This window comes from Thalassophryne amazonica, chromosome 19 (genome assembly GCF_902500255.1).
Source record: "Thalassophryne amazonica chromosome 19, fThaAma1.1, whole genome shotgun sequence".
Classification (NCBI taxonomy): Eukaryota; Metazoa; Chordata; class Actinopteri; order Batrachoidiformes; family Batrachoididae; genus Thalassophryne; species Thalassophryne amazonica.
The window spans coordinates 11,936,374-11,954,736 of NC_047121.1; the positions used below are offsets into that span (position 1 = coordinate 11,936,374).

Consider the following 18,363-nt stretch of genomic DNA (forward strand, 5'->3'; position numbering starts at 1 on the left):
AGATCTAATATCCTCCTTAAATAAGATGTTAGAGGAGGCCAGGGAAAGCTATTTTTATCGGCTGATTGCCTCAAATAAGAGAAATCCCAAAGTGCTCTTTGACACAATCAGCTCTATTGTGTCACCTGCTGCTGCTGTAACTCCTGTTCTTCCTAAAACAAGTAGTGATGAGTTCCTTAATTTCTTCATTGACAAAGTCAGAGTCATAAAAGATAGTTTGCCGCTCTCATTGCCCTCTTGTTGTGATTCCCGGTATTTGGGACCTCCCACTCAATGCTGGACCTCTTTTAAGCTTGTTACAATTCAGGACATTCTATGTCATCAACATAATGAAACCAACCTCTGGTATTTTGGATGTAGTTCCTTTTAGATTGTTTATGAATGTTTTTGACTCTATTGGTCCTTGTATTGTTAAAATTTTCAATATGTCTTTGTCGACTGGTGTGTTTCCTTGTTCTTTTAAACATGCTGTTGTGGAACCATGGCTAAAGAAAGCAGGATTGGACTCTATGGAACTGAAGAACTTTAGGCCAATATCAAAGACCCCCTTTTTGGCTAAAGTCTTGGAAAAGGTGGTCTGTGTCCAACTTAAATCATTTTTGCAGACTAACAACATCTATGACACATTTCAGTCCGGGTACCGTGAGTTTCATTCCACTGAAACTGCCCTGTTGAAGGTGGCTAGTGACATTATGATGGCCGCTGATAGTGGTAAATGTTCTGTGCTGGTTTTATTGGTTCTGTCATCTGCATTCGATATCGTTGACCATGGCATTTTGATTAATAGATTGCGGGATACGGTTGGCATGTCAGGTCCTGTATTAGAGTGGTTTAGCTCTTACTTGGTTGGTAGAACTTTTAGTGTTTCTGTGAACAATGTGATGTCTAAATCTGCTGATCTTTTGTGGGGTGTCCCGCATGGCTCAGTCCTGGGTCCGATTTTGTTCCTGCTGTATATCCTTCCTCTTGGTAAGCTGATCCAGCAGTTCTGCAATGTGTCCTACCATTTGTATGCCGATGACTTGCAGCTGTACTGTTCTTTTAAGACAACTGAAGCACAGAAAATTTGTTCTCTCATTAGTTGTCTCACTAAAATTACAGAATGGCTTACTGAAAACAGCCTGCAGTTGAATTCTAATAAGACTGAGACATTGATTGTAGCTCCAGATAGTGCTATGTCTGTCATTAAGAATCACCTTGGTAATCTGAGCAGCTCTGTTAAAGGCAGCCTGCGTAACCTGGGTGTCATTTTGGATGTAGGGATGTCTTTGGAACATCACACCAGGCAGCTCGTTAAGAACTGTTTTTTCCAAATTCAAAACATTTCCAAATTACGCAAAATGGTGGCTTTTAATGAGCTAGAGATGATTGTGCATGCATTTGTTTCTTCACGACTTGATTATTGTAACAGTCTCTTTACATGCCTCAGTAAGAAAGAGCTGGCCCGCCTGCAGGTAGTGCAAAATTCTGCTGCACGACTTCTTACCCGCACCCACAGGAGAATGCATATTACTCCTGTCCTCAAGTCTTTACATTGGCTCCCTGTTTTTTACAGGATAAATTACAAAATCCTCGTGCTGACCTTTAGAGCTCTACATGGACAGGCACCGGAATACATTAAGGACCTGATCCAGCCTTATGTTTCCAGCAGGAGTTTGAGGTCTTCCAATCAGAACCTGCTGATGGTTCCCCGAACTTGTTTTAAAACTCGAGGGGACAGATCTTTTAAAGCTGTGGCACCTCGCCTCTGGAATGAGCTTCCCTGTTCTCTTCGCTCACTGGATTCTGTGGATGTTTTTAGACAGCAACTAAAGACACATTTTTTTTAAACTGGCATTTTAGTGTCAATTTATTTTATTGTTCTATATTTGTATGTGTTGTTTTTATTGTCTATTTATATCGTGTGAAGCCCTTTGTGACCTTGGTCTGTGAAAAGTGCTATATAAATAAAGCTTACTTACTTACTTACTTACCCCCCCTAAAGGTCCTGTCTCATTGGGCATGACTGTTGGAGAACAGTTGCAGACGTAAATTTGGGACCAAACACGTGAACGAGTGACAATTTTACAGTTGGTATCTCACTGAAGAGGTCACTCGCAGCTGAAATGATGACACACTGACGGACAAAATATTCAGTTCTTATTATCCTACATCCATGTGAATAGACTGTGGAAATTTGACAAAATAAAATAAATAAAAATAATAAAGGATTATGTAGTTCCATGGGGAGGGGTGGGGGACTGGAATGACTCTCTGACTTGCAGAATGATGTCCCTGCTGGATCTACTGTCCTCCATGTCCAGTATACAATCCCCACTTATATGATCCTTTAGTCCTCGGCTCTGAAATCCGCATGCAGCACTCATCCACGCTCTGCACCAGCTCCTTCTCCTTGACACCACAATGTCCAGCAGTGTTTCAGGGGTGTGCATTGTTTGATTTGATTTGATTTATTTAGGAATAACATTGTAAGTCTCTTTGGCTGTTGCAGTGTTTTTTTTTTTTCACTCTGGGTCTCCACAGCAGATCTGCATATTTGGATTGTGCATGATGCCCTCCTCCATCCTCCTCCTCCATCCTCCACCTTCATCCTTCTCTTCCACAGCACGTCATTTCGCAGAAAGATTTTCCTGGTTTAAAGACACATATGTGTGCTGTGGGAGAACTGGATTTGAATGGAGTGTGCCGTTTAATGAAAGCATGACGTCATATTTCCTCAGATCGTGTGTTGTGCTCACAGTGAGCACATCAAAGAACTCCCACTGCACATCCTGAGAGAGAGAGAGAGAGAGAGAGAAGTTTACACTATGTCTGCTCCTCAATTAAAAGGAAAAAAAAAAAAAATCCTGTAGCCCGCTGCAATTGCAGCCAGGCTGGCAGCAGCCCACCCACTTCCAGAAGCGACTGTTCCTGTCCAATCATTTCTGCTGTTTTAGCATGCTTCCTAGCAGTTTGTGCATGTAGCCCACCCCTCCCACAGTTCTCTCATGAATCTCTCACGTTAGGAGTCCCAGCAGGTCACAAGACACCAGTGAATGCTCTGGGAGCATACTGGGAGAATCCTTGTCCCCTCATGAATTCTGAACAGTTCAAAATCAAGGAATGATGCTCGTAACACCCTGTGAGTGAAGCAAGGGAAGAACACCACCAAGTGATTCTCACACAAAATGTCAAGCAATTTCACTCACAATTTCCATTTGCATGCTATTGCAGCCTAGAGTCCCAGTCCTGAAAGAATCTTTGAGGACCAGATGGACAGACAGAACAGGAAATCCCAAACATGTCTTGCTGATCGTCCATGCCTTCATTGGCGGTTTAACCTTGGACAGAGAACAAAGTAATAATCATTCACAAGGAACAGTTCACTGTGACACTGTCTTACAACAGCAAGTTGCAAGTGCAGTGGTTTTAGCACATTTTAACACATGCAAACCTGCAGTGAATCAAGTCCTAAGACTTTTAATATTCATTTTAATCTACACTGAGAAAACACCAATAAAACAGTCCGTCATTGGTGTAAAACTGGCTGAAAAGAAATCAAAGCCCACTATTTGTAATTTAGAGAGATTATTATTGGTTTAGAACTGTTTAAGACTTGCTAAAATAAGATTATATGTAATTAAATGAATGGTCACCATGGTTTTAAACAGTTCAGTCAGTAGAGATTGCTTTCAAATTTCTGAAATAATAAAAAGAAGGGCCTGACTTTTGGAGCAAATCAGACCTTGATTCTGGCACAGCAATATTTTGCATGTTTAGTGACCAGAGGATCCCAGGTTTGAGTCACTGTCAGTCAAGAACATCACTTAGGTCTTCAAGACAATTGAAGACAAGTGTGGAAACGTGCTGGTTTCATGACATCACCACACCACACAGTGGAACCTGGATGGCAGCCACTCAAAAAAGACAGTCCATCCCCACGTCTCAAAAGAAACCATCTATCTGCCGCAGCCACTGAGGTCATCAACAGTGACTCACCTATGTGTTGGATCATGCACAGAGAACTGCGTCACGCGTCCAAAATGTCGTAGCTGATACACCTTCACGTTGCAAGTCATGCTTCTGCATGGTGACACTCAGGTTGAAAACTGAAGTAGTTCATGTGGGACTGGAACCGTGAGCATCCTTTCCCATAACTAAAGATGACCACCTTCCACAGCTAGGGCAAGGAAGGTGCTTAAATGTCTCATTTCTCCTGGTATGGAGTTGAGTGGCAGCACACTGAAATTAGTGTGTGTGTGTGTGTGTGTGTGTGTGTGTGTGTGTGTGTGTGTGTGTGTGTGTGTGTGTGTGTGTGTGTGTGTGTGTGTGTGTGTGTGTGTGTGTGTGTGTGTGTGTATGATTGGGTGAAAGTGAGATGTGACTGTAAAGTGCTAAAACACAGTCCCTGTTGGGAAAGTGTAGGAACACGGACCCACAACAGGGGGCGCAAATGAACGGACAATGGAGTAAGTCAAAACAACAACGCTTTACTGTTGTGAATGTGCACAACGAATACAACCAATTACAGAATTGGACAAAAGTCAATACACAAAGGTGTCGTGTGGGCAGGCTCGAAGATAGGAGACGCCTCTCCAAGGTAAGACCGGAACCACACGGCTTCCTCCGCCACAGGTCCCCGGGTATACTGGAGCCGCCAAGTCCCGAACTCCCAGGTGGCCACTGCCTCCGCGTGTCGGACCTGGTACTGCTGGCGAGGGAAAAAGAACAGTTAGATGGGGGCGCGTTTGCACCCAGAACTCCGAACGGCAGGAAAGGTACCTCCACCTCTCGTTGGAACAGTAACCAATAACTAGCTCAGTCAATACTGTGTACTCAGTAGGCTTTGATATGTTACCTCTCTGGTAGAAATGATATCTCGGCAATGAGGTGGAGATGCCGTCCTGCTGATATACCCCACGGATGATTGCCGTCAGCTGTCTCAGGTGATGGGTGACAGCTGTCACCGAGGCTGCTCCCGTGAGGCGGCGGCGCCCTCTGGTGCCTGGAGCCCGCACTCCAGGCAGGGCGCCCTCTGGTGGTGGCGGGCCAGCAGTACCTCCTCTTCAGCGGCCCACACAACAGTCCCCTTATTTAACATTTTGAGGTGTAATTCCCAGGACTTCCTCCTGTCTTGTCACACATACCTTGGCGAGGTTTTAGTGGGCATTCAGTAGATTAAATTTGATATTTGAGTATTAGAACCATTTGTATGTCTCTGGCTGTTGGTCAGTCTAGAGCGAGATCTCAGTGCCCTGTGGATCTCCTTCATATTTTATATGTTGTTTTGTTCTTTTACCCTGGTATGATGTCTCACACTGGTACAACTGTGAATTTTTCATCTCTTTCATCAACATCTCAGCAAACACTGACAGGACGTATTTTACATTTGATTCTGTGTTAGTTGATTTTATTGCATTTTACTTGTCATTTTACCCAGCATCAAAATGTTGTACTTGGTTTCTTTTTGGTGAAGATTAAGTCAACTTTCTGACAATAACCACCGTATTAGGGTAGGATTACTTTTTACAATCGTAAAATGTTTGGATTACTTATAATGTAACCTGAATACTTTTGAAAGATTTCAAAACCACACTGAAAAAAATGCTACTTTGGACCAACTTAAAAAAATTGATGTCATTTGTTACAGCTAATTTTTTTTTAGTTTCTCACAATGTATTTATGATTTTGTAAAGTGATTCCAGCAGATTTAAACTGGAAACCACAATTTTCCCAGGGGTGAAATGAAAAGACTCGCCTTTCATTGGATTCAGGTGTGTTGGAGCAGGGAGACAACTAAGAGTGTCAGGAATGTGGCTCTCGAGGACCGAACTTGGCCAACCCTGCATTACACCAATGTAAATAATTACTTTGAATGAAGTGCACTGTTTCACTTTTTTCAGTGCAGTTACTGAAAATGAAGCACTTCACAATAAAAATGAACTTAATCATAAATATTAATTTTGTTATCTGATAAACTATAAAAGAAATTATAAATTAAAACATTAAAGTGTTTAAAAATCGATCTTCTGAGATACATGGTTTAATTTATAATTAAATTTCTTGTTTATAAAAAGTGAATATTTATGATCGCATCCATTTTTAGTCTGAACTGCACCATTTTCAGCTGTTGATTTTGAAGTAATTTAAATGTAATCAGAATACGTTGTACGGAATCCAGAAGTATTCTATTTGTATTGTACCCCCAATAAAGCAAAACTGCACATTTCAGACTGGAATTTGATTGTGGCCAGCCTGAGGCACACCTGTGCAATAATCATACTGTCTAATCAGCATCTTGATATGACACACCTGTGAGGTGGGATGGATTATCTCAGCAAAGGAGAAGTGCTCACTAACAGATTTAGACAGATTTGTCAACAATATTTGTGAGAAATAGGTCTTTTGTGTATATAGAAAATGTTTTAGATCTTTGAGTTCATCCATCCATCCATTTTCTTCCGCTTTATCCGGAGTCGGGTCGCGGGGGCAGCAGCTCAAGCAAAGCCGCCCAGACCTCCCGATCCACACACACCACCTCCAGCTCCTACGGGGGAACCCCAAGGCGTTCCCAAGCCAGCCGAGAGATGTAGTCCCTCCAGCGTGTCCTGGGTCATCCCCGGGGCCTCCTCCTAGTGGGACGTGCCTGGAACACCTCTCCAGCGAGGCGTCCAGGGGGCATCTGGAAAAGATGCCCGAGCCACCTCAACTGACTCCTTTCGACGTGGAGGAGCAGCGGCTCGACTCCGAGCTCCTCCCGAGTGACCGAGCTCCTCACCCTATCTCTAAGGGAGCGCCCAGCCACCCTGCGGAGGAAACTCATCTCGGCCGCTTGTACTCGCCATCTCGTTCTTTCGGTCATGAGCTCATGAAAAATGGGAGCAAAACAAAAGTGTTGTGTTTTTACTTTTGGTCAGTGTATGTTTAGTGTATTCAGTGACTGATTACATTTAAAGGCAACTCTACCCAGTTCTGATAACCATATTTTATATTTTTGTTGAAAAATAGCAATTACAACGTACCACAAACTCAACATTATTAGCTGTTAACCTTGCAGGACGTGCTGTTCGATAAGGGTGTGCAATACTGCAAAATTTGGTATCAATTCAATACCAAGTAAATACAGGGCCAGTGGTGCCGATACTGATATGTTTTACTTAAAAGCAACAGTTTATCTACAACCCCTGGCAAAAAATATGGAATCACCGGCCTCAGAGGATGTTCATTCAGTTGTTTAATTTTGTAGAAAAAAAGCAGATCACAGACATGACACAAAACTAAAGTCATTTCAAATGGCAACTTTCTGGCTTTAAGAAACACTATAAGAAATCAAGAAAAAAAGATTGTGGCAGTCAGTAACGGTTACTTTTTTAGACCAAGCAGAGGAAAAAAATATGGAATCACTCAATTCTGAGGAAAAAATTATGGAATCACCCTGTAAATTTTCATCCCCCAAATTAACACCTGCATCAAATCAGATCTGCTCATTGACATTGACCCTATGTATCTTTTTGCAAGGAATGTTTTTGCAGTTTTTGCTCTATGGCAAGATGCATTATCATCTTGAAAAATGATTTCATCATCCCCAAACATCCTTTCAATTGTCCAAAATATCAACATAAACTTGTGCATTTATTGATGATGTAATGACAGCCATCTCCCCAGTGCCTTTACCTGACATGCAGCCCCATATCATCAATGACTGTGGAAATTTACATGTTCTCTTCAGGCAGTCATCTTTATAAATCTCATTGGAACAGCACCAAACAAACGTTCCAGCATCATCACCTTGCCCAATGCAGATTCGAGATTCATCACTGAATATGACTTTCATCCAGTCATCCACAGTCCACGATTGCTTTTCCTTAGCCCATTGTAACCTTGTTTTTTCTGTTTAGGTGTTAATGATGGCTTTCATTTAGTTTTTCTGTATGTAAATCCCATTTCCTTTAGGCGGTTTCTTACAGTTCGGTCACAGACGTTGACTCCAGTTTCCTCCCATTCGTTCCTCATTTGTTTTGTTGTACATTTTTCAATTTTTGAGACATATTGCTTTAAGTTTTCTGTCTTGACGCTTTGATGTCTTCCTTGGTCTACCAGTATGTTTGCCTTTAACAACCTTCCCATGTTGTTTGTATTTGGTCCAGAGTTTAGACACAGCTGACTGTGAACAACCAACATCTTTTGCAACATTGCGTGATGATTTACTCTCTTTTAAGAGTTTGATAATCCTCTCCTTTGTTTCAATTGACATCTCTCGTGTTGGAGCCATGATTCATGTCAGTCCACTTGGTGCAACAGCTCTCCAAGGTGTGATCACTCCTTTTTAGATGCAGACTAATGAGCAGATCTGATATGATGCAGGTGTTAGTTTTGGGGATGAAAATTTACAGGGTGATTCCATAATTTTTTCCTCAGAATTGAGTGATTCCATATTTTTTTCCTCTGCTTGGTCTAAAAAAGTAACCGTTACTGACTGCCACAATCTTTTTTTCTTGATTTCTTATAGTGTTTCTTAAAGCCAGAAAGTTGCCATTTGAAATGACTTTAGTTTTGTGTCATGTCTGTGATCTGCTTTTTTTCTACAAAATTAAACAACTGAATGAACATCCTCCGAGGCCGGTGATTCCATAATTTTTGCCAGGGGTTGTACTTCTGTGTAGGGCAGAGTGATGTGTCATAATTTATGAAGTGAATCACTATGTAAATTTGAATGGAAATCGAAATTTTAAATTTTCATGATGACTGAATGATGTTGTGATTTTTTTTTTCCTTTAATCATTTGATTATGATTATGATCAGAATAAAATACAGGATTTTAGGCAAATAAAAAATTATTTTATTAACTAACTGAAAATGTTTTAAATCCAAATTTTACTGTTTCAGTTAAGATTTTTGTTGAGAAACGATACAACAAAATATACGTACATATTGTTATACGAGGTCTGTTAGAAAAGTATCGGACCTTTTTATTTTTTTCAAAAACCTGATGGATTTGAATCACGTGTGCTTGCATGAGCCAACCTTGAACCTTCGTGCGCATGCGTGAATTTTTTCACGCCTGTCGGTTGTGTCATTTGCTTGTAAGCAGCCTTTGTGTGAGGATGGTTGGAGTCTCTCGTCGTTTTTTCTTTGCAAGGAAAATGGTGGAATGACTGGAGCAGCGCGACTGCATCAAATTTTGCCAGAAACTGGGCGACAGCCAGGTGGAAATCATTCGGATTATTCAGACGGCTTTCAGTGACGATGCTATGGGCATCACACAGATTAAGGAGTGGTACAACCGGTTTAAAGACGTCTGCACAACGGTGGAGAGCGAGCCGCGCTCCGGTCGGCCAACAACATGCTGAAATGACTGGATCATTCCAACGTGAACGCTGGGGTGATGCGGGACCGTCATGTGACTGTCCGAGAAATTGCGGAAGAGGTGGACATCAGCACTTTTTCGGCACATTCCACTGTGACAGAAGATTTTGCCATGAAAAGAGTTGCAGCGAAATTCATGCCAATGGCTTGGGCAGGAAGCTGATGGCGGAGCAAAAGCGCCACCGTGTTGAAGCCTCACAGGACATGTTGTGACATGCCCAGCTCTTCCACAATTTCTCGGATATTCACACGACTGAAAAGCCACCGAAAGCCGTCTGAATAATCCGAATGGTTTCCACCTGGCTGTCGCCCAGTTTCTGGCAAAATTTGATGCAGTCGTGCTGCTCCAGTCATTCTGCCATTTCCTTGCAAAGAAAAAACGATGAGAGACTCCACCCATCCTCACACAAAGGCTGCTTACAAGCAAATGACGCAATGGACAGGCGTGAAAAAAATTCACGCATGCGCACGAAGGTTCAAGGTTGGCTCATGCAAGCACACGTGATTCAAATCCATCAGGTTTTTGAAAAAAATAAAAAGGTTGGATGCGAGGTCTGTCCAAAAAGTAATGGACCTTTTTTTTTTTTTCAAAAACTATATGGATTTGAATCATGTGCGCTTGCATCAGCCAAGCCTGAACCTTCGTGCGCATGCGTGAATTTTTTCACGCCTGTTGGTTGCGTCATTCACCTATGGGCAGGCTTTGAGTGAGCACTGGTCCAGCCCCTTCGTCGGATTTTCATTGTCAGGGAAATGGCTGAGCAACTGCCGCTTTGCTCCATGAAAATTTTTTCAGAAACTGTGTGAGACAGCCAGGTGGAAACCATTCGCAAAATTCAGATGGCTTTCGGTGAAGATTGTATCGGCGTCACACAGATTAAGGACCATTACACCGGATTAAAGATGGCCCACACCGGCGGAGGGCGCGCCGTGCTCCGAGCGGCCATCGACAGGCTGAAACAACCAGATCATTTCCAAAGTGAAGGCTGTGTTGATCCAGCACGTCGTGTGACTACCAGAGAAATCGCAGAAAATGTGGACATCAGCACTTTTGTGGCACATTCCACTGTTACAGGAGATTTTGTAATGAAAGACGTGCGGAGGAATTCGCGCGTCGGGACGGAGCCGCTCATGGCGCACAACAAATACCTCCGTGTTCAAGCTTGGCTGATGCAAGCGCACATGATTCAAATCCATACAGTTTTTGAATAAAATAAAAAGGTCCGTTACTTTTTGGACAGACCTCGTACTTTTCTAACAGACCTCGTATTGCTAAACGGTAGTGGATTTGTGTGTATGGGAGTCATGTACTGAATGAACAGAAGAGAAACTAAAAGCATTGATCTCATCACGCAAGTATCAATCAATACCAATACCAGTACCAATGTTGGTGTCGGTACTATCGATACTTTAGATCAATCTGCCCGCCACTGTCTTTCTAATGAGTACCCCTCCAGTTTTTACATACGTACTTTCACATGCAGCTGCACGAGTGGCCAGCATCAGTTTTCTCTTTTGTTTTTGTATTCGTTAAAGTGTTGACCTCCTCGCCTGCTTTTCTCCCACCTCCCTGCACTCCTCCTGCTCTCCTTTCCTAACGCACCGAAGGATGGAGAGCTGAGGAGAGAAATCATGGAGGCAGGCACGGATCATTAGCTATATTTGTCCCCACTTCCTGCACAAGATGATATATCTAGCTAATTATCCCGTGATGCCGAGCCGCTCGTAAACGACACGCGGCTGTCGTTATGGCGGAAATCAGCGTTCACTCTGCGCGTGCCGCATAGATGATGCTGTATGACTATTCATGAGCCTGGAAGTTCCCATCCAGTAGCGGCTGTATGTTAATGTACAGTAATTGAAGTAATTTTAACAATGTCTGTTCTGCTGCATCTTCTCTCTGTGCAGAAAATGAGTTTGGAGGAGATGTGGTGAGTTTTCATTGTCCAGATTGATGCCAGCAGGTCACAGTGGAAGCAGATGTCTGGACCCAAAATCTGTCTCAATCCCAGACCGATTCAGGTAGATGTTCAGATCACAGACTGCACGCAGACTTTCGACTGTTTCTTCTTTAACCTTCAGGTCAATGAAGTGCTGAAGCAATTATCAAAATATTTGATTCATTCAGCAACAGAAAGAATTTGATATTCAATCATTTGAAGTAATTACCCGGGTCAAAGGGTATTTTGTTCCTTCAGTAATTCCTCTTTTAAGGTACTTGTATGTCATATAATGCCCATGTGTTGCAGATCAAAATGTTAATAGCAGTCTCAGCTTTCTGATTGATGCATATATTTAGCCAAAAACACTGTGATAATATATTATTTTGTCACTAAAGCTGAAATTATGAAATGTGTTTTTACAAATTTTTCACATCTTCATTGAAAATACACTTTTATTCATGAGGATGAAGTGTTTTGGTGTTAGAAATGGGTTTATCAAAAGTTGTGAAATATATTTACTCATTCATTTTCTATGTGTGCTTATTTCTGCACCGTAGTCTTTGTGATTTCTTTTTAAATTTTTATTTTTGATCATTACTTGGCAGAGCTGGTTTGAAAGCAAAAAAAAAAAAAAGCAATGTCCTTGCCATTTTCATTTTAGTTGTGTCATAGAATGTGTGCCCTTAAAGATGAAATGCAAATTCAATGATTGAATTTGGATTTTATTTTATTTATTATTATTATTTTATTGACGAGACAAATAATGTGCCCATATCCTGAAAGTTAAAAAAAGGCTTTCTGATAATGCTTTTTAATTTTCAAATTTGCTTTTTTATTTGAATTGTCAGCACTTATGTCATAGAAGGTGCATACTTGAAGATGAAATAAAAAAATCAAATAGGATGATTGAAATGTATTTTATGAGTCAAATATTTTGAAAATTAAAAAAAAATTCTGCAGTATCTGTTAATGCTTTTAATTTTCCGTTTTGCTTTTTCATTTTTGACTGTGATCACCAGATGCTTCCATGTGTCAGGATTTGTGGTGGCGTGGCACAAACAGGTGTGAACACAAATGCAGACTCACAGGCTGTGGACCTGGAGTAATCAAAGTCTTTATCTTGAAATCAGGCAGTGGTACGGTACACAGTATGACAGGTAGCAATGCAGAGATTATAGACAGCCGTTTGGCAGAGGCGTGGTCCAAAAAACAGTTTATGACACGGTGAGACAGAATACAGAGGCTGAGACTAAGGCAAGGTCCAAAAAGCAAAGCAGGGTCATACATGGGAAGGCAAAAGAACAGTGATATGAGGCAGGAACGAGGGCTATGCCACAAGGTTTACACAATGAACTGACAGTGAGACACATGACACGAGGCATAAAGCATAAATACACGACGGGCAATCAGGACGTGGTGTGAGACAGGTGCGGAGAAAGTACAGGAAAAGGGCGTGGTCAGACAAGACGAAGATGAGGGAAGAAGGAGGAGGTTTCAGTGACAAATGTGGCATAACACTAACCCTAACCTACAGGATCAAAGGCAAAAGAATCCGTGAAAGTAACTCCGCCCTAAAACAACAGTGATCAAAATAAAAATACCTTAAACCCAAATAAAAGTCCTAATAAAAATCCACACAAAGGGAAAAAAGAATCAAACTAGGAAAACAAAGGTAAGACCAGAAAAGAGATCAACAAAAACAAGCTCAGATGGAACTCAACAAGAGACACAAGTATAACAAACAGATCATCAAAGAACAGGACCAAGCAGGAAAATGAAGAGTGGGGAAGAGGACACACACACAGGGGACAAACCATGACACAGGCTTGGACAGGGGCAGACCATAACACCATGTGGTTCCCTTTGTGGGAACAACTGTTCTGCACCAACAATACAATGGTACAAACTGTATTAACTTGCTGAAATGAATTTTTTAACTCATCTCCCTCTGCGGGTCAGTAAGCCACCGCTTATATTTTTAAGCCTTCTTGGTCACAGCAAGAAGGTCGTAGGATCCCTTCCCGCCCAGTCCTTTCTGTGTGGGGTTTGTGTGTTCTCCCCGTGTTTCTCGTGGGCTCCCTCCAGCTGCTCCGGCTTCCTCCCCCTTCCAAAAACATGTAAGTTCAGTGGACTGGAAACTTTAAATTGAACATAGGTGTGAATGAGCTTGTGTGTTGATATATATGTGACCCTGTGATAGACTGGCATCCTGTCCACAATGTATAGGCTCCAGTTCTCCCCTCGGTGACCCTTGATCGGAATACGTGTATATAGGATGGATCCTTTCCAGAACTTTAATGTGGATCCGCATCAGCGCCCAAAACCTAATCATCTGGATAAGATTGTTGAGTTTGTCAAGTTTAATGGAGACTGAAAACCGAAAGACGGTCTCTTTGTTTGTTGTCTCCCTGATAAATCCAGGCTGTAAACTTTAGTTTTCCAATATAAAATGATGTGAAGTCTAAATCATGGAAAACGTGCACACAACAGATGTTGATCACATCCAAACCCAGATGTGTACAGTTATTTTACTGCAGCCACCTCAACAGGAAATATGTTTTTTATATCGTAGCTTGTGAGATCAGGAGGTACGGCTCACTTGATTTTCATCTCTGTCCCACACAGCCTCTCTCTCTCTCTCTCTCTCTCTGTCTGTCTTTTGCAGTGACACTTGCTCACTCACCCACTCAGACATTACCTCCGCAGCCCTTCACGCTAATTCAGATGCACTTAGCATCGGTTTGGCACACATGTTTACTGTCACGAGATGATGCATGGTGTAAATGCCTATTTGCAGTGAAATTCGATAATGCCACAGCAGCTTTGGCGGCTCACTCCTGCTGCACTCCGCAGAATACCAATGTGTGTGGCAGAGGGCGGGGCCTGGCGCCATATGCCTGAAATGCATTCTCCCAAAACTTCAAGGTGAAAACAACGAGAAAACCATAATGATGCCAATTGTTGTGACAGATGTCTGAACCCCCTCCCCCACCCCATCCCCAAAATGATAAGCTCATATTCACAACACGTCTGTGGTTGCAACAATAATCACTAAGTTTATTATCATGTTGAATCCTCCGTTATGTCAAACAACCAAAAAAATAATCTTGTTTTTAGGCATCGCACAACATCAGAGTATCATATTTTGCAGTAAAGTGCACAGCAGTAATGGGCACTTTAATTTCAAAAGGAAAAAAATTAGCATGTTCTTTATTGATACCGACAGCACCATCAATACCAACACCAACACAGTTGGCATTTGCACTGCTGTGCTTTCCAATGTGAGCCGAAAGAAAAATATTAGGTGCATTCAATAAGTCATCAGAAAAGGACAGTACAGCGAGAATTTAAGTCGACCCTCTGTTGATGAGTCGCTTTTGAAGATGCTTGAATTATTGCTTGTTGCAGACTTTGTATAAATACTCACCACCTATACAATGTATGTTGCATAATGTGGCATGTGGATTAAAATTACAAAATCTTTCAAGAGGTTCAGTCGAGAAAACAATAATGAATATGAACTACACCCTTTAGGAAAAACCTGTGGGTTATCTGTGTGTTTATATATGAAGAGGAGTAGTTTAGATAGAGAGTAGATAGTAGAGCACCACAGTTTGATAGTGAGTCTGTCTGTCATGTGTGCACCAAGCTCAAAGTTTTTGCTTTGGAATATTGATCTCTTTGCACCAAGCCCCAATTTACAGCTGTTAAAAATGGGGCAAACCCAGAAGAAGAAAAAGTTGCACGTCCTTGAATGCCCATATAAGACTGGTTGCAAAAGCAAGCAGATTCCCATAGAAGCTCATGTTAAAATGTTCAGCTTCAGAGAAGAAAACAACATGTTTACAGTCTGGTACAAAAAAAAAACAAAAAACAGTTTTGGTCCTATAACTAGTTTCCCCTCATTTTGTTTTTAATAACTCCTTAGTTTAAGGCATTTTAAGACATAAAGCTATACATAATTAGGGGCGTGGTCACATTGAATAACAGTTAGTGTGTGCTGTGAGCCGAGCACAGCACAGAGCTCCTGATCTCTGAACCGCCAGCTGTGACTGCTATGGCTTGTTGTGTGATGCTGTAAGACGTCTCTGTTCCGCAATTTTCATATAAATAAATTTTGTATGCTAACCAGTGTTGTGGAAAGTAACTTTGACAAGTTACTTTTTTAGTTACTTTTTTAGTTGCTTTATACAGGTGCTTTATGCAGTTACTTCATTAGCAGCTTTATGCAATTACTTTATTAGAATCTGCAGAAAACTTGCAACTATACTCAACAAAAATATAAACGCAACACTTTTGGTTTTGCTCCCATTTTGTATGAGATGAACTCAAAGATCTAAAACTTTTTCCACATACACAATATCACCATTTCCCTCAAATATTGTTCACAAACCAGTCGAAATCTGTGATAGTGAGCACTTGTCCTTTGCTGAGATAATCCATCCCACCTCACAGGTGTGCCATATCAAGATGCTGATTAGACACCATGATTAGTGCACAGGTGTGCCTTAGACTGCCCACAATAAAAGGCCACTCTGAAAGGTGCAGTTTTGTTTTATGGGGGGGGATACCAGTCAGTATCTGGTGTGACCACCATTTGCCTCATGCAGTGCAACACATCTCCTTCGCATCATCCGTGAAGAGAACACCTCTCCAACGTGCCAAATGCCAGCGAATGTGAGCATTTGCCCACTCAAGTCGGTTACGACGACGAACTGGAGTCAGGTCGAGACCCCGATGAGGACGACGAGCATGCAGATGAGCTTCTCTGAGACGGTTTCTGACAGTTTGTGCAAAGATTCTTTGGTTATGCAAACCGATTGTTTCAGCAGCTGTCCGAGTGGCTGGTCTCAGATGATCTTGGAGGTGAACATGCTGGATGTGGAGGTCCTGGGCTGGTGTGGTTACACGTGGTCTGCAGTTGTGAGGCTGGTTGGATGTACTGCCAAATTCTCTGAAACGCCTTTGGAGACGGCTTATGGTAGAGAAATGAACATTCAATACACGAGCAACAGCTCTGGTTGACATTCCTGCTGTCAACATGCCAATTGCACGCTCCCTCAAATCTTGCGACATCTGTGGCATTGTGCTGTGTGATAAAACTGCACCTTTCAGAGTGGCCTTTTATTGTGGACAGTCTAAGGCACACCTGTTCACTAATCATGGTGTCTAATCAGCATCTTGACATGGCACACCTGTGAGGTGGGATGGATTATCTCAACAAAGGAGAAGTGCTCACTATCACAGATTTAGACTGGTTTGTGAACAATATTTGAGGGAAATGGTGAGATTGTGTATGTGGAAAAAGTTTTAGATCTTTGAGTTCATCTCATACAAAATGGGAGCAAAACCAAAAGTGTTGCGTTTATATTTTTGTTGAGTGTAATAAGTAATGTAACTAATAAGGTAACGAGTAATCTAACTTGGTTACTCGTAAAATTGAGCAATCAGAAAAGTAACTAATCAGCAAAGTAACTAATAGTTACTTTTCTGAGTACTAAATCTTAAAAATAACCAAATTAGATTATGAGTAACTTTATTAATTACATTCAGCAGCTGCCGACAAGGTGTCCGCAGCTGCTAATGAAGTAAATGTAAGAAGTAACTGTAAAATATAACTGTATAGACTAACTAATGAAGTAACTTTCCAAAGTTACTTTCCCCAACACTGATGCTAACGCCGTTAGTACTCTTCCTTCCTTAGGGACAGTTTATCCATGATTACTGAAGAAATAATCTGATCATAATTTTTAATGACCACATTCAAACCACGCATCATGAAAACCATCCAGTCCACAATAATATGATTTAATAAAACACTGGAACCAAGGTTAGCCTGTGAGGTTTAGCTTATTAGGTGATACAGGGTCTCACTCACTCTCCACATCTTTACCCATTTATGGATTAGCCTAGCCGTCGGCAGAGCAAACACATTTGTCTCTACAGAAAACCTATGAGTGATGTCACGCAGGGTTTATCCAGCATATATACAGTCTATGTTTGCACTAACTAAATCTGGGACATAAAGGGGATGTTTGACATTTTTTCAACTTAGGTTGTATTTTTAAGATGTTTGGAGGCCATCCTTTTTCTTGGAAGAAAAATTGAAAAGGTGCATTATTGATTTAGCAAGAAAACACCATTACATGCTAACTCGCAAATTAATGTAACTGTGGCATGTCACAAACAAAGTAAGCTGCTTCTTGTCACCACTCAACAGGAAAAAATGTCAGTAGAATTTTCCAGTAGCATGGACAGGATCCCTACGGAGGCAAATGTGCAGGTTTACCTCACCTATGGTATTTTTTTTTTCAATGATCGATTATATAGTTATCTGCTTTTGTGTCATAATCCTCTGGTGGCTCTGCTGTCCTTGGAGTCATTACAAGTGATGACTCTGCTGATGAGAGTTGTTACTTTGTTCCATCTCATCCCATGAACTAGCCAGTTGGCCCATGGCAGTGTTTGCATTCTAAAGCAATGCTGCACCAATTACATTTGTTTTTGTCAAAAGATTAACCCTGAAACATCTAAAAATGGAGCCTGAGATTGAAAAATATCAAACCTCCCATTTTTAATAAAATAAAACAAAATGAGAATCTTTGTTTATAATGACATTTGTTCTTCTAAACATATTCTACATTCTGCCACTAAACATGCCGTGCATCTGGAAAATATTCACAGTGCTTCACTTTTTCCACATTTTGTTATATTACAGTCTTATTTGAAAATGGAGTAAATTTATTTTTTCCTACAAAATTCTACTCACAACACCCCATAACGACAACATCATTTTTTTTTTTTTTTGCAAATTTATTAAAAATAAAAACTAAGGACCCTTGCACCCAGTGATGGGCACAGTTCCAATAATCCACTAACTGATAATTATGGAAGATAAATTTTTCATTATCGGATTATCTTTTCAGATAAATTTGAAAACCATTATCGGACTAATTATCTTCCGATAAATTTTTGTCCGATAATTTTTAGACCATTAATGTGGTAAACAAATGTGTAGTTCTACCCTCTGCAAACAGAGGAGAGCTGCTTCTAGAAGAAACCACTCTGTCCTCTG

General features: G+C 41.2%; 1 protein-coding gene across 6 annotated transcripts in view; it reads left to right on the forward strand.

Moving 5' to 3' along the window:
• The window catches only part of myt1lb (myelin transcription factor 1-like, b), a 430,716-nt gene that overhangs the window by 146,765 nt on the left and 265,588 nt on the right, over positions 1–18,363 (forward strand). For all 6 annotated transcript variants that reach the window (XM_034194911.1, XM_034194910.1, XM_034194914.1 and 3 more), the window contains one exon: positions 11,254–11,367. In XM_034194911.1, coding sequence (XP_034050802.1) covers positions 11,326–11,367 — 42 coding nt within the window. In that variant the 5' untranslated portion in view covers positions 11,254–11,325. The remainder of the gene's footprint in view (positions 1–11,253; positions 11,368–18,363) is intronic.